Source organism: Panthera pardus, unplaced genomic scaffold, assembly GCF_024362965.1.
Source record: "Panthera pardus isolate Hobbes unplaced genomic scaffold, ASM2436296v1 HiC_scaffold_17, whole genome shotgun sequence".
NCBI lineage: Eukaryota > Metazoa > Chordata > Mammalia > Carnivora > Felidae > Panthera > Panthera pardus.
Window position 1 is genome coordinate 46,903,572 of NW_026526732.1, and position 14,622 is coordinate 46,918,193.

General features: G+C 39.2%; 1 protein-coding gene across 1 annotated transcript; it reads left to right on the forward strand.

Moving 5' to 3' along the window:
- Window positions 1–7,511: 7,511 nt before the first annotated feature.
- Window positions 7,512–10,884, forward strand: TSPYL1 (TSPY like 1). Its single transcript, XM_019438935.2, has one exon. It carries the CDS (start codon window positions 7,613–7,615, stop codon window positions 8,948–8,950), a length of 1,338 nt encoding a protein of 445 aa, XP_019294480.2. The 5' UTR covers window positions 7,512–7,612; the 3' UTR covers window positions 8,951–10,884.
- The last annotated feature ends 3,738 nt before the right edge of the window (window positions 10,885–14,622 follow it).

Sequence of the window (14,622 nt, forward strand, 5' to 3'; positions counted from 1 at the left end):
CCATTTTTCATATTGCAATCAATTAATGTCATTTTCTGACACATCCATGTCAGTCCCATTTTAATACCTCCAATATCCTCTAATATAGGATTTTAAAATGCATATATAATTACATATTAAACACCTAAAATAATAACTCTTTCACACACATAAGGCCCTTAGACATCAGATTCGATTTTATCTAACCATCACCGCCCACTAATTGTTCTTTTAGCCATTCCTCAAGCTGTCTGGGCTCCTGCTTGCCATCTGGGTCTTTGCTCAGGGTGTTTCATCAGCATTTAATCAGCAATTTCACTGGGGTTGAACTGTGAAAATTTTCTCTCTTCCGGAGAGAAGTAAGCAGTTAAGATGATCCTTCTGTTTTTTAAATCAGGGAAGTTTCCAATATGGGTAGATGATATGTTAAATGGGAAGGATGCAGATTTCCTCTCTCTTCTTAGGATGAGTTAGAAACAAATATTTCCAAATTGGACTTAATGTATTTCATGATAACAAACTTTTTATTTTCAAAATTTCCTCCTGAGTATAGGACAGTAAAATCTAGTGAAATATTTATTGGCTAGAGCTCTTTTATCCTTGAGTTCATTCATCAGCAACTGAAATCTCTGAACCCCAAGTGTAAGAATCTGGAAATGCTGTTAAGTTAGAAATATTAGCGGTAGTAGGAGGTATTTTTTCTTAAATCTGTCTCACATTTAATAAATGCTTCCACTGAGGGCACTTGTCTCCTAAAAGCCATAAGTTCTGTTTAGATTAATATACTGAAGTTCCCACGGCTGTATAAGTTAGCCTTCAATGTGGAATCATTCAATGCAGCCAACGTTGCATAAGAATCCTCTGGGTGCTACTGAATACACAAACCCTGGAAAAAGAAGTTATCAGGAGTCCTTGAGTTCCCTGGTTACTGTCAAAGATTTCAAGAAATCAAAAGGCAACATGGCATAGTAGAGAGAGCTTTGAAGTTAGGCAAATTGGGTTTATATCCACACTCCATTAATTACTAGCTATGTAACTTTCAGCAAGTCACTTGACCTCTCTGAGATTCCCTCATCTGTATAATAAGGTGAATTCTACCTATGTCATAGAGGGGATGAGAAAATTTCTATTAATGGCCAAATGAATGAATCATGGTCTCTTTCCAAATCAACTTTTCACATTTTAAAAACAGACATGCATAGAATAGCTTGCTTCCAAACCAAAGGAAATTGTAATATAGTATTAGAGCCAAGGAAGTCACAAATCAGAGTTCTCAGCCTAACAGATGAAGTGTTATAACAATCAAATATCAAGTTAGATACTATAATATGAATTTTTCACATTGAATTAATTTTTATGTGGAAAGTGGTATATGACTTAGATGAAACCTGTTTTAAAACAAGAGGGCTGGTTTTTGTTTTTGTTTTTATCATGAGAGTCTGACTATTGTAAAAATGTTTTTGACCTTGGGACTGTACCAAAAACAAAATTACTAATATTTTTGTAAGATTACATATGAACTCCAGAGTTCTAATGAATAGGGCAACACAAATTCATGGGAACAATATTTAAAGGATTTAACTATTTATCTAAACTTCATACTATCTATAAAACGCACAGAAATATTTTCCCTTGGATGAGATTTCTTAACCTTAGGATTTTGAGATGCTTCCAAATATAAAATTAAATGGACATTAAATGGCTTGATTGTCCACTTTTGGTATTGTACTAAACAATCACTATGACTCACAGTGATGTAAAAGTCTATGAAATTATTTTCATTAATTGTTTCACATTTGTTATTTTCATTTATAAATTTTTTCACTTTACTAAAAGTACAGTAGGGGTTTGTCCCACCAAGCATACATTTTATTGGTTATTTAAATGACTAACATAGGGGTGCCTGGATGGCTCAGTTGGTTAAGCGTCAGACTTTGGCTCAGATCATGATCTCATGGTCGTGGGTTCAAGCCCTGTGTCAGGCTCTGTGCTGACAGCTCAGACAGCACAGAACCTGGAGCCTGCTTTGGATTCTGTGTGTCTCTCTCTCCCCTCCCCTGCTCATGATCTGTCTCTCTCTGTCTCTCAAAAATAAACGTTAAAAAAAAAAATTGTTTTAAATGACTAACCTAATTACACAAGTTACTTAACTAATGCTTCCTGCATTTGATTTAGCTTCATTCTTCTCTCTGAAGTAATGGCTCACTTTTGTAAATAATTTTAATCAATAAGTTTTATAGTGAAGTAACATAATATTTAGATTGTCTTTTTGATATCACATGAGCCAGCAGATAAATACTTCTAGTGAAAATACTAACTCCCATTATAAATGCACACAATTTTTGCTCCAAAAAATGCTAACTGAATACATGAATTTTAATAATCGATTTTCTTTTACCCTTAAGACCTTTATAAAATATAGGCCTGCAATCTCTGTGGTATGGCATTTTAGTTCTAACAAGCCTCCAAGATTCTGTATGTCTCATATGTTAGTGTTGTCTAATAGAACTTTCTGCCATGCATGGTCCAATAGAGTGGCTACTAGCCAGATGTTGCTACTGAGCTCTTACAATGTGGTTAGTTCATCAGACTGATGAACTGAATTTTTAATTTTAATTAATTTAAATTCAAATAGCCATATGTGGCTGTAATGGACAGTGCAGGTCTAGAATGTATGTTGAAATAGCTGGAACAGTAAACAAGTGTGATCACTATACCCTCATCCCGACTTCTTTTTCATGTTGTTCCATTATTACATATAGTAGGACACAAAACAAGTGTCGTTTCCTGGATGAAGCTTTTATTGACCACTCTAATACACACGGATGTCTTTCTTGTCTGAATCCTAAACACAACTGCTTTATAAATGAATTTAGTGCCTGACTGTAACTTGCACAATAGTTTAATTTTCATATATGTAAGTTTTAGTATAAAACATTACAAATAATACTATCAGCTTTTATTCATTGACAGCTAACAGTGCTAAACATTTTACACATATCTTATTTCATCTTCATAAGAGGCTGGTATAGTGTGTATTATTGTCTCTAACATATGAGGAAACTGGCTCAGAGAGTAGAAGCGACTTGTCTGGGTTAAACAGCTAGTGAGTGGCCTAGCTGGAACTTGAAACCAGGTCCATGACTCTAGTCTACAGAGGTAGAGACCTTGTTGGGAGTAGGCGGGGTCATTTAGGCTTGATTTGATTATTGGAAGCCATCATAACAAATCTAAGCCCCATATGAGAAAACTACTTTGCCACAATTACAGCTTAATAGGAGTAAAAATTTCAATTCAATTTAAATTACAAGAGTATTTCATTTATAGTGAAAGAAAATTCCAAAGACATGTCATTTTCTTAAAGACCAGTTGCTCCCTCTAGTGAAAAATCAATGGTAATTCCATAACCACTAAGTAACAGATTCTAAGTAGATGTACCTTCCTTTGGCATGCCTTAGAAATCTGCAGGTGGATTTTGGTTTTTAAAAAGAATGTTACTGACTTCCATTAGGTAGGGTCAGGAATGCTATATACCTACAGTCCTCAACAATAAAAAAATTGTCCCACTTCAGAGAGGGAAAACTACCTATATTTACTTATGTAAGCTTTCAGTTTAACATCATTTTACATGCAAAAACAAAATATGTTTGCACTATTTTACTGTGCAATGGATTTTCCAGGAAGTAAACTATGGCATTTCATCTAACTCAAGACATTATAAATTATAAAACACAGTATTACTTAAATATCATGAAGAAAAGACAGAAAAAAACTACTGCTGCTAAAATTATGACACAATGCAGTTATACATAATTTTTACTTTATCTTTAAAAAGCTCTTTTTTTTTTAAGTTTTATTTATTTAAGTGATCTCCACACCCAATGTGGGGCTTGAAGTCATGACCCTGAGATCAAGACTCAGTTGCTCTACCAACTGAGCCAGCCAGGAGCACCTAAAAGCTCTTTTAGACTTATTTAGACATAATCAAACATCACACTTGGATATATATATAAAAGAAAAAACAAAAACAAAATAAATTGTTCAGATATTTCTAAAATGTCTTCATATTCAGAAAGCTTTCTGCAACAGTTTTTGACTCAGAATTGTCAGTATCCGTGTTTTTCCAAACAATATTATTCTCTCTTCTCTCAACTATGTTGATGATGCTACATTTCTTAAAGGAGTGCTCAACTCTTGTATCTAGGATTTTCTTTAAAGCCACAGACACCAGTTATTAGGTTTTGATGTTGGCACTTTTTTGAGCCTTCCAAAGATACTGATGGAAAGTTTTCAAACAACAACCAGTGGCTGTAACCCTTCTTCAGATGGTTTTGAAAGTTGTCCAAAATGAAATCAGTAACAACAACCAAGTTCTCACGTGCTCAGGCAATGACAGTTAACATGTCATGAATGACACCTGGCTCACAGTGCTTATGACCCATTCTGATTACAGAAATGTGAAAATATATTTCTTACAATGGAAGAAATGTGAAGCCAGGGCAATCAAGGAGAACTCACACAGCTCATAAAACATTTGTAGGAATTCAGAGCAGGAAGATTAATGAGTCCATGTACAGGAAAGTTGCCCTCAGGAGAAGGGAGGGGAAATGTAGCAGTTTTTATGCACGACCTTGGTTAAGTTAGTTAACCTCTCAGAGTTATTGTTTCCTCTTTTATAAAATTTGACAATTTAATGCACGTAAAATGCCTGGCACATTCTAAAGCAAGATAGGTTTGTGATGGGGTCTTAGAGAATGAACAGTATCTGCCTAAAAAGAGAATATTTCAGTTAGCAAGATAACTCTGTCATGTAAAAGAGATACATAGTCTTTTTGAGACTGTAGATTCAAAAAGATAAGGAAAAACTTCCACCATAGCCACAAGTAATATTATTAATATATTAAGTACAATTTTCTGTAGCAAATAGTAAGCATCAAGCACACGAGGCTTGATGCAGACTGAAATCATAAAGAGTTCCTTCTTCTGTGTAAAGATTCTTTCTAAAAAACAAAAGTGGCACAAAATACATAAATCTGCTTTTCCCTCTTAATCCTTGTTTCTCGCTAGACCTTCTCTTATTCAAAAGTGATCATAACCTGGACTCTCCATCTTCTATAATGATCATCACAATCATTTCTGTACTGTGACTTTCAGACAAGTAAAAGAAATTTAAGTTTTTCCTCATTTTCTGTATATTTTCAATCAAATATCCCATACTATGGCTTTTCCAGATGTACTAACAGTAAGAGAAGAAAAGGTTCCTCCACAGTGTCTCAACACTATCTGGAGAAATTACACTCACTAGAATCCTTATTACATTACATGCACCATCTCTGATTGGAGGCTTTCCTAACATTATCAGAGCACTAATTAAATACACTTGCAGAAATCATAATAGTGCCTTTGACAAATAAAGCACATCTAGTACTGGTGAAAGCCTGGCAATAGTCTTCTGCTTAAAAATAGAAGTTTTCACTTAGTATAAGTTTTCACTTTAGGGGGTGCCAGCGTGGCTCAGTCGGTTAAGCATCTTGACTTTTGATTTCAGCTCAGGTTATGATCTCACAGTAGTGAAATGGAGCCCCACGTAGGGCTCTTCGTGGACAACGTGGAGCCTGCTTAGGGTTCTCTCTCTGTCTCTTTGTCCCTCTCCCCCGCTCGTGCACTCACTCTCTCACAAAAATAAATAGATGAACATTAAAAAAAAAATTTCCACTTAGGCTGGAGAAACTGTATTCTGTCCATTGGTTCCTCTATTCAACATTCTAGTAGTGTAACACTGTGCAAGGCAGTGTGCTAGGCACTAGGTAAACAGTAGTAAACAAAACTCTGACTGTCCTTGGAGTTCACAGTCTTCTCAAATACCTTTTGTGGTAGGTTTTAGCTTTAGTTTTCTTTCTGGGTGTTGCCTAATTCTGGTCTCAATAACCAAAAAGAGGCTCAGGATATGATACATCACAGCTGTTGGGCAGGAGGCAGGACCTCAGAGGAAGCGATGGGCAAGGTTGAAGGAGCTGCTGCTAGGAAAAACAGGACACACACAGAGATGCAACCAAACCTCAATCCAAGGAGTATTCATTTCATATTGCTTTAGTAACAAATTACCACAGACTTAATAGCTGAAAACCACACAAATTAATTTTTGCATAGTTCTGGAGGTGAGACATCATCAAGATATTGGCAGTGCTGCATTCCTTTGAAGGCTCTACAGGAGAATCTATTTCCTTACCTTTCCAGCTTCTGGACGCTGCCTTTATTCCTTGGATCCTGGTTCCTTCTGCCATCTTCAAAGCCAGCAGCAGAGCATCTTCACATCTCTTTCTTTTTTTCTCACTTCTGATTTGATTGTCACATATTCTCAGACTGATACTCCTAACTCCTTTTTATGAGGACTCTTGTAATTCCATGGCACCCACCTGGATAATTCAGTGTAATCATCCCATCCGCAGATCCTCAACCTAATCATATCTGCAAAGTCCTTTTTGCCACATAAGATAACATACCCATAGGTTCTGAAGATTAGGAAGTGAACATCTTTGGGGGCTATTATTAGGCAAAGCAACAAGGAAAAAATGTTTGCCTTCTTTACACCTTGAGTCAACTAACTGCACACAGGCATTCTGCAAGTTTGTTTTCTACTTCAAGACCATCTTGATTATCCATTTTAATGAGCTTTTCTTTATAAAAATGTTGGTGGGTAGTCCCCCACTGGTATTTCTCTGAAGCCTTGTAGCTCTCTAACACATTTTCCTCACAAGTCAACAAACTAAAAACTAGAGACACTGACATCCCTCTTAAATCAAGTCTATGAACTGACTGCCATGAATACATACTTCATTAGGGCCTTTTGCGGAACTAAATTCGTTAACAGATTAATAGTTTATGGGGCTGAAAACAGCTTTTCTAATTTTCTGCAGTGAGGGGTCATGGAGCAAGAGACAGCTAATTGACCCTGGCTTAATTCCTGCAGACATTATGTATCACAGACTCTTCTTTGATGCATATTATAAATTTAGAACTACCAAGGAATACTATGCATCACTTTGGTGGTAAAACGCTGAGTAGTTTTCTCCCACTAATGTTAGAGGTTGGAGTTGATACTTTCATGTCATTTCTACTGGAGAAAAGAGAAACAAATTGCTATTCATCTCAGTTTAAAAATAAAAAGATTTTTGTTTCTGCCCACTATGGGGTAACAGTGAAGAGATCTATCTTCCTGTCTAAAAAATACATCTGCAGACGCGGTAAAACGTCATGTTTTCAGACAACAGTGTAGTGCTGTGATCGCTACCAGTACCCCAGCTTACATGCTGCAGGCAGTTTCCAGATGCCTGGAGTGCCCTCACTGCCTTCAATCTCTGAGTCCGAAATACATTTATGCACATAAGTCAAATTACTGCTTCACCCTCCTAAATCCATACAAGTAAAATTAAAGGCAACAAGCTGGGACCGCAAGCAGAGGCGGAGCAAGCAGCCAGTTCTCGCGTTCTGGCGAGATCCACGGCCCTGACGTCACCCTCGCAGAGGCTCTCGCGGGACTTCAGGGTGGGTGGCGCGAGCCGCTGGCTTAGGAGGGGGCGTTGTCTGTGAGCAAAACAGCCGTTAATCTGTTGTTGGTCAGGCTGCTGCTAACATGAGCGGCCAGGATGGAGCTGAGACGTCCCCTCTTCCGCAAACCCGCAGTCTCACGACTCTCGGCCGTACCCCAGGAGACCCCGACCCGCACCAGTGTCTGAAGCTCCGTGAGGCAACCGAGGCGTCACAGGTGATGGCGGAGCCGGGTGAGGGAAGCTTGGAGACTGTCGCGCTCCCACCGCCTCAGCTTCCAGAGGAAGCCTTCCACGCCTCCGCGGGCTGTGGCCAAACTCCCCAGATCCGAGGCGGTGGGGATCGAGGTTTCGTAGAGACCGAAGCCGGTCAGGCGGAGGCCCCACCTCTAACGGAAGGCCTGGAAGCTGGGTCTGTGTCCGTGGCAACGGACCACAGCTTGAAAAATGGCTGTCGGAGTGGAGAGCCGGGCGGCCCAGGTGGGGAGAAGCCCCCAGGAACCTGTGTTGCAGAGAGGTCGGGGTCTGAGGTGTTGGAAGAGGTGAAGACCAGTGAAGTGGAGACAGAAAAGTGCACCGTTTTCTCGGTAGCAGTGGATGAAGCGGTGGAGAAGAAGGGAGTGAAGGAATTGGACACGGTGGAGAAGGAAGGAGTGAAGGAGGAGGAGGTGGTGGAGCAGAAGATGGAGATAGAGAAGCAAGTAGGGGAAGAAATAGAAATGATGGAGGAAAATAGAGTGGTAGAGGAGGTGAAGGAGGAAGCGGGGCTCCGACCCTTGAATATGGATCTTCGCATGAACCCCCTGGAAGCCATCCAGCTGGAACTGGACACTGTGAATGCTCAGGCTGACAGAGCCTTTCAACAACTGGAGCAGAAATTTGGGCGCATGCGTCGCCACTACCTGGAGAGGAGGAACTACATCATTCAGAATATCCCGGGCTTCTGGGTGACTGCCTTTCGGAACCACCCCCAGTTGTCCCCCATGATTAGGGGCCAAGATGCCGAGATGTTAAGATACATAACCAATTTGGAGGTGAAGGAGCTCAGACACCCCAGAACTGGCTGCAAGTTCAAGTTCTTCTTTCGAAGAAACCCCTACTTCAGAAACAAGCTTATTGTCAAAGAATATGAGGTCAGAGCCTCTGGCCGAGTGGTGTCTCTTTCCACTCCAATCATATGGCGCCGGGGCCATGAACCCCAGTCCTTCATTCGCAGGAACCAAGATGTCGTCTGCAATTTCTTCACCTGGTTTTCAGACCATAGCCTTCCAGAGTCTGACAAGATTGCTGAAATTATCAAAGAGGACTTGTGGCCCAATCCACTGCAGTATTACCTGTTGCGTGAAGGAGTCCGTAGAGCCAGACGTCGCCCAATAAGAGAGCCTGTAGAGATCCCCAGGCCCTTTGGATTCCAGTCTGGTTAATCTCTGCCTTTGGAATTACTGCACAAGGTCCCTACTACCCCTTGCTGGACTTGTGCTTGGACAACAAGAAATGGGTATGCCTTCTACCTTTTTTTTTTTTCTTTTTTCCCCCTGACATTTTTACAACCTCTTCCTCCGGACAGTTTTCTCAACCTCGAGATTGAGACTTTCAAGACCTTGCTCCTCCATTTCCACATGGCCTTCATGCTATTCTGCATTACTGTCACATGCTGCATGGTCATGATTCACATCACTCCTAAGCCAAGCAAATGATGCTGTAAATTGCACTGCCTTTATCTGCACTGCATGGACCCTGTTTGTTCCTAGGGCCTTTTGACTCTTTCCACCTGGAATTCTAACTTTGCCTAGGAGCCCATTCTACCCATTTTGCTCTGCAGTATAGGCAGACAATCGTGGGGCATTAATGATATCAAGAGAGCAGCAGTGGGCCAGTTGGTCCGATTTATGTGACTCTGTGGCTCTTCTTGTACCTCTAGTCACCTACTGCTTACTACTGGCTATGCCCACCCACCTTGGGCTACTACCTACTGGATGAATACCTTGCAGATCACTGTCAGCCCCACTGTGGTCTCGTTTCTTTTAAACAAGAATCCCTAGAGCTGGTGATGGACCCAGATTTCCTGCCAGCACACAAGACCCTTCCATTCCTTTCCCAAAAGACATCCTTGATTCCTCACCCCCTCTCTCCTCTCCCTTCATGATCCAGAACCCGACTGTCAGGCAAGTAGTTAAGGTGACAAGTTAAGACTTTATTCTTATGGCAAGAGTAAGGATGGTGTCCATTCCAAGTACCAGGCTTTCTCAGCCTCAACTAGTAAATTCACACAAAACCTAGGTATACCTCTTTGTGCCTCTTCTCCTTGCCCTGAACATGGTTAAGTGCCAGGGTGGTAGTACACTTTCTCCCTGTCTGCCTCTTGTCTCTTAAAGAAAAAAAAAATGATAGCTCAAAAGTAGGCCTTCTGGTTTAATTTAGCTTTAGCTCTTCATGATTTCCAGGGACAGGTTGTCCTGTAAAAGACTGCTAGAGCTCTTATTTCCCTCTGCATTCTTCCCCATCCTCCACTCCCTTTAGCGACACCTAGAGGGTTTAAAAGGAGATGGATCTAGATGAAATGAAGTGATATCTAGTTCATAGTCATGGAAGAACTAGAGCTTTTGATGGGTGCTCTAAGCGGGGGAAACAGCAGACGACCACAGGTGAAAATGAGCAAGATAAAAATTGGGCCTAAGATTAAGACTGGCTTGGCAGAGCCTTCAAGGAAAAGGTTCTTTTTCTATCAGTGGTAATGGGAGGAGGAATACTTTTTCTCAGGATTTCCTTGGGAGAATTGAGTGTTAAATGTGTTGCTTAGAGAAGAATACTTTAAAGAAACAAAGCAACTTTGGGTGCTTTCTGTTCTTTTCATTTTGTTGTTTCATTTTCTGTTTTCGTTTACGTGGAAGATTAGTACTATGGTTTTTTTTTTCACTAGTGTTTAGTAAAATAACATTTTCTGTTTCTGCTTAATGGGAAAACTGAGCTGTACAGGCTTTTTGCTTTCAATTGGGAACATTTGGAAAAATAACAATTTTATTTTCCTGTAATATATAGAGACTTAACTGAATATGAGTTTCAACTTCTTGTTTCTGTTAAAAATGTATTCTTAGAAATATAATTTGAGTAACTTGGTTTTGTCAGATTCTGAAGACTGGAAATTGTTGTCTTCATGGAAAAATAACCTACAAAAAATGTTTGACTTGATTGTCTTTCTTGGTAACTTACCCTGGTAACAACTTGGTAAATGATGTGTCTCTTTTCCTAAATATCATAAATACTTGTGAGATTGCTCTTTCAAACTGGAAATGTACCATTGGGATAGTTGTCTTTCTGTATATGCATCGTGGTAAAATAAAAGCATGTTACTGTGCTAGATTTCTTTTTTTTCCACCCTGCCCATAAACGAGTGAAGAAATTGTTCAAAATAATAACAGATTATGGAATTATTAAAATTCTAAAAATGGATACAACAGACATTATCCCAGAAGTAAGAAACTAGGGCACACTGCTCTGTACCTTGCAAGGTTGGGAGGGTTGTTGCTGTTGTTTTGCTTTAGTTCACAATTGCAAGTGCTTACTCATGATGTCACTTTTTTCCATATAGCTTGTGCAGCACCACCACTCCCTTCACTTCCTTAAAGCTTCCATTTCTATATCTGTCAATGATATTCTCGTGTCATTCAGGTTCTTTTTATTTGCTTGTGCATTTAATAAGCAAACAGAGTTTCTGTCATAAGTGATAAACCCTTCTCATACTTTCTCAGCTGTAAAAACTTGTTCATTCTTTTCTTCAAACCTCCCCACCTTCTATTTGTGTCAAAATTTTCAAGGCCTGATAACTCTTCTGCCTTAACAGTTCTTCTGTTCCCTTTAGGGTAGATGAAATATTTCAAGTACTTGGTGTACTTACAGGGACTTACTGTTCTAGAAAATAACACATAATTTGTTAACAGTGAATTCCACAAATATTTATCAAGGCATTCTGTCAGGCCTTCAGAAGGTAACAAAAAGAAGATAAAGTCATTCCCTTTATTGTTAAAAATTGGGGGAAGGGGAGCCTAGGTGGCTCAGTTAGTTAAGCATCTGACTTTGGCTCAGGTCATGATCTTATGGTTCATGAGTTCAAGCCCTGCTTTGGGCTCTGTGCTGACAGCTCAGGGCCCGGAGCCTGCTTTGGATTCTGTGTCTCCCTCTTTCTCTGCTCTTCCCCCCGCTCATGCTCTGTCCCTCTCCTTCAAAAATAAATAAACATTAAAAAAAAATAATAATAAAGTAGTCCCCTTGGGTTGCCTGGGTGGCTCAGATGGTTACATGTCTGACTCTTGATTTCACCTCAGGTCTTTATCTCAGGGTTGTGAGTTCAAGCCCTGCATTATGCTCTGCTGGATGTGAAGCCTACTATAAAAAAAAATATTAATAAAGAATAAAGTAGTCCCTTAACAAAAAAGAAAAAAAAAGTAAACCCTTAACATTTACGACCTATAGCTTCATATTCTTCTAGAATAAAATGTTTTGTATTTTTGGTTTACAGATGTACATGAAGCTCAGAAAATAAAATTCAGTCATCAGCTATACCATTTTGTGTATGTTAACATAGGCTCTAAATTTTAACAATTGGCCAGGCAACAGAAAAAAAAATCTGAATATAGCATTGTACCAAGTCAATTCAATGCTCACCACTTGAAGCATATTTTATTTTTGAAAATTAGTGTAGCCTTGCAGTACAATCTTGCAGCAATTATTATTTTGTATTGGCTATTACATTAAGGGCTATATGGGATAGTAAAGTGAAGGTTGTCCTTGCAATTGAGGAACTTAAGTCTCATTGAGGAGGGAGTATCTTTTCTTGAATGTTTCCTCTTCAGCAAATTCACATACTCAAACCAGTCATGTGCACAAGAAAACTCAGGATTAACGTGGCAAAGAGAAGGTGTCAGAGATGATCAGGATTGTCCCTTCAGGACCAACTTTCCCTCCCTCAGTGTTAAATATATAATTGAAGTCCTAGACTATGGATGTGACAGATAACAATATTTATGCATTCGCTATATATATATGGGAGCTATTTCATTTGTGAGCAGTACTTTCTCCATGTTTGCTTGAAGTGCTTTGTTTTAGCTCTGAAGGGCCACTTTAATCCATTTCCTCTGACCTCAGGGGTTCTCAAGACTTACAGAAGAGTTTCTGTCAGGCCACATTAGGAAAAAATGTCTACTTTTTGGCTTCACTTTTTCAGGATTTATAGTTAATGTCATTTTTTTGAGACCAGGTCAGGAAGAGATTTCTTCTTCTATTAAAATAAAATTCTATTAAAATAAAAAGGGCCACTTAGGTAGGCTGCTAATTTTTTTTATAAATCCACAGATGTCTTACTAGTGGCCAAAATAAATACCTTCTCTGAGTCTTGGTTTCCTTGTCCATCATGCAGGGATGATAATACCTATATTATAAGCTAGTATTCTCCCAGGATGTATTTGGAGAATGTCAATATAAGGTTGTAGAGAGGATAACAGCATACATTTGGGAGTTTACTATTTGCCAGGCACTGTGCTAAAAGATTCCAAGCATTAACATAGTTAATACAGGTTACAGTGTGAAAATGCCAAGCACAATGCCTGGCATATAATATGTGGTAAATATTAATTTCCATTTACCTTCCTCTCCATTTTAACTTCGCATTTAATTTACATCCAGACAACTATCTAGCCTAATATTTCTCAAAGTTGACTGTCCATTATAAATGGCTGGGGAGCTTGGTAAAAAATTCCAGGCTCTACCCCCAAACCAGTTAAATTAGACACTAAGGTACAGACATATTTGAGAATCATGGATAACCTTTCCTTGGACTCAAGGGAGGGAATACCCACTCCCTTCCCAGTTTTGTTAAATTTATTCAGAAATATATTGCCTTATAACATTCAGGTATTATAAAGGACTGGGCATATAGTAGGGTCTCAGCACCTCTGCTCCATATTTTGACCCCTGGAGTCTTGCAGGATGTAATTAGCCTGATTCCACAAATGAATTAAGTACTTGAAGGTCATCATCCTATCCCTCCCCTCAACACCCTCCCCTCCCCCACCAACCTGGCTATATATATATATTCCTTCAATGTTCCTTATCCATTGTGAATGCAAATAAACAAGATTCATTATGCTTATATTTTTCCTAAAGTCAGGTGCTCCAAACTGAACAATGTAACATCCAAATAACAGAATAGAAAGAACAGAATGGGATTTTTTTTTTTTTTTTTTTAAGAGAGCACATGAGCAGGGGAAAGGGACAGAGAGAGAAAGAATCTCAAGCAGGATCCATGCTCCGTGAGGAGCCTGATGCAGGGCTTGATCTCATGACCATGAGATCATGACCTGAGTGGAAATCAAGAGTCAGATGCTCAACCGACTGAGCCACCCAGGTGCCCTGAATAGGATTATTACTGCTTATATTCTGCATAGTATATTTCTTTGAATGGATCTTAAGAGAACATTAGCTTTTGGGGCAGCAATATTACCCTTTCACTCCTAATAAGATTAAAATTTACCAAACCCTTAAATTTTAAAGCATTCCTGTGCTGCTGAATTAGGTTTTTTCATGTTACACTTTATTTTTTATTTTATTTTTTTTTAAGTTTATTTATTTTGAGAATGAGAGAAAGCGCAAGCAGGGGAAGGGCAGAGAAAGAGGAAAGAACAAGAATCCCAAGCTCCATGCTATCAGCACAGAGCCTGACGCACCAAACCCATGAACCACGAGAACATGACCTGAGCTGAATTCGGACACCTAACTGACTGAGCCACCCAGGCACCCCATTCATGTTACGCTTTATTGAAGTTTGTTTCCAACAGTTTACATGTATCTATATTAATTTTTATTCTATTAAATTAGTCTAATTCTTTTAACCTATTTGCATTTGGAGGATCATTAATTATTTCTAATGAGTAATTTTACCCCCTAATTTCATGTCATTTACAAATCTGGTCTGTAGCCAGGTCACTGTTGAAGTTCTCCCAGAAAGCTTCCTTTCAGAGTGACGCAGTATCTTTAGGATCTTTGTACAAACTATGGATCTACCTACTCCCTTCTCCCCCTCCCCCCCCCCCTCCCACCGCCC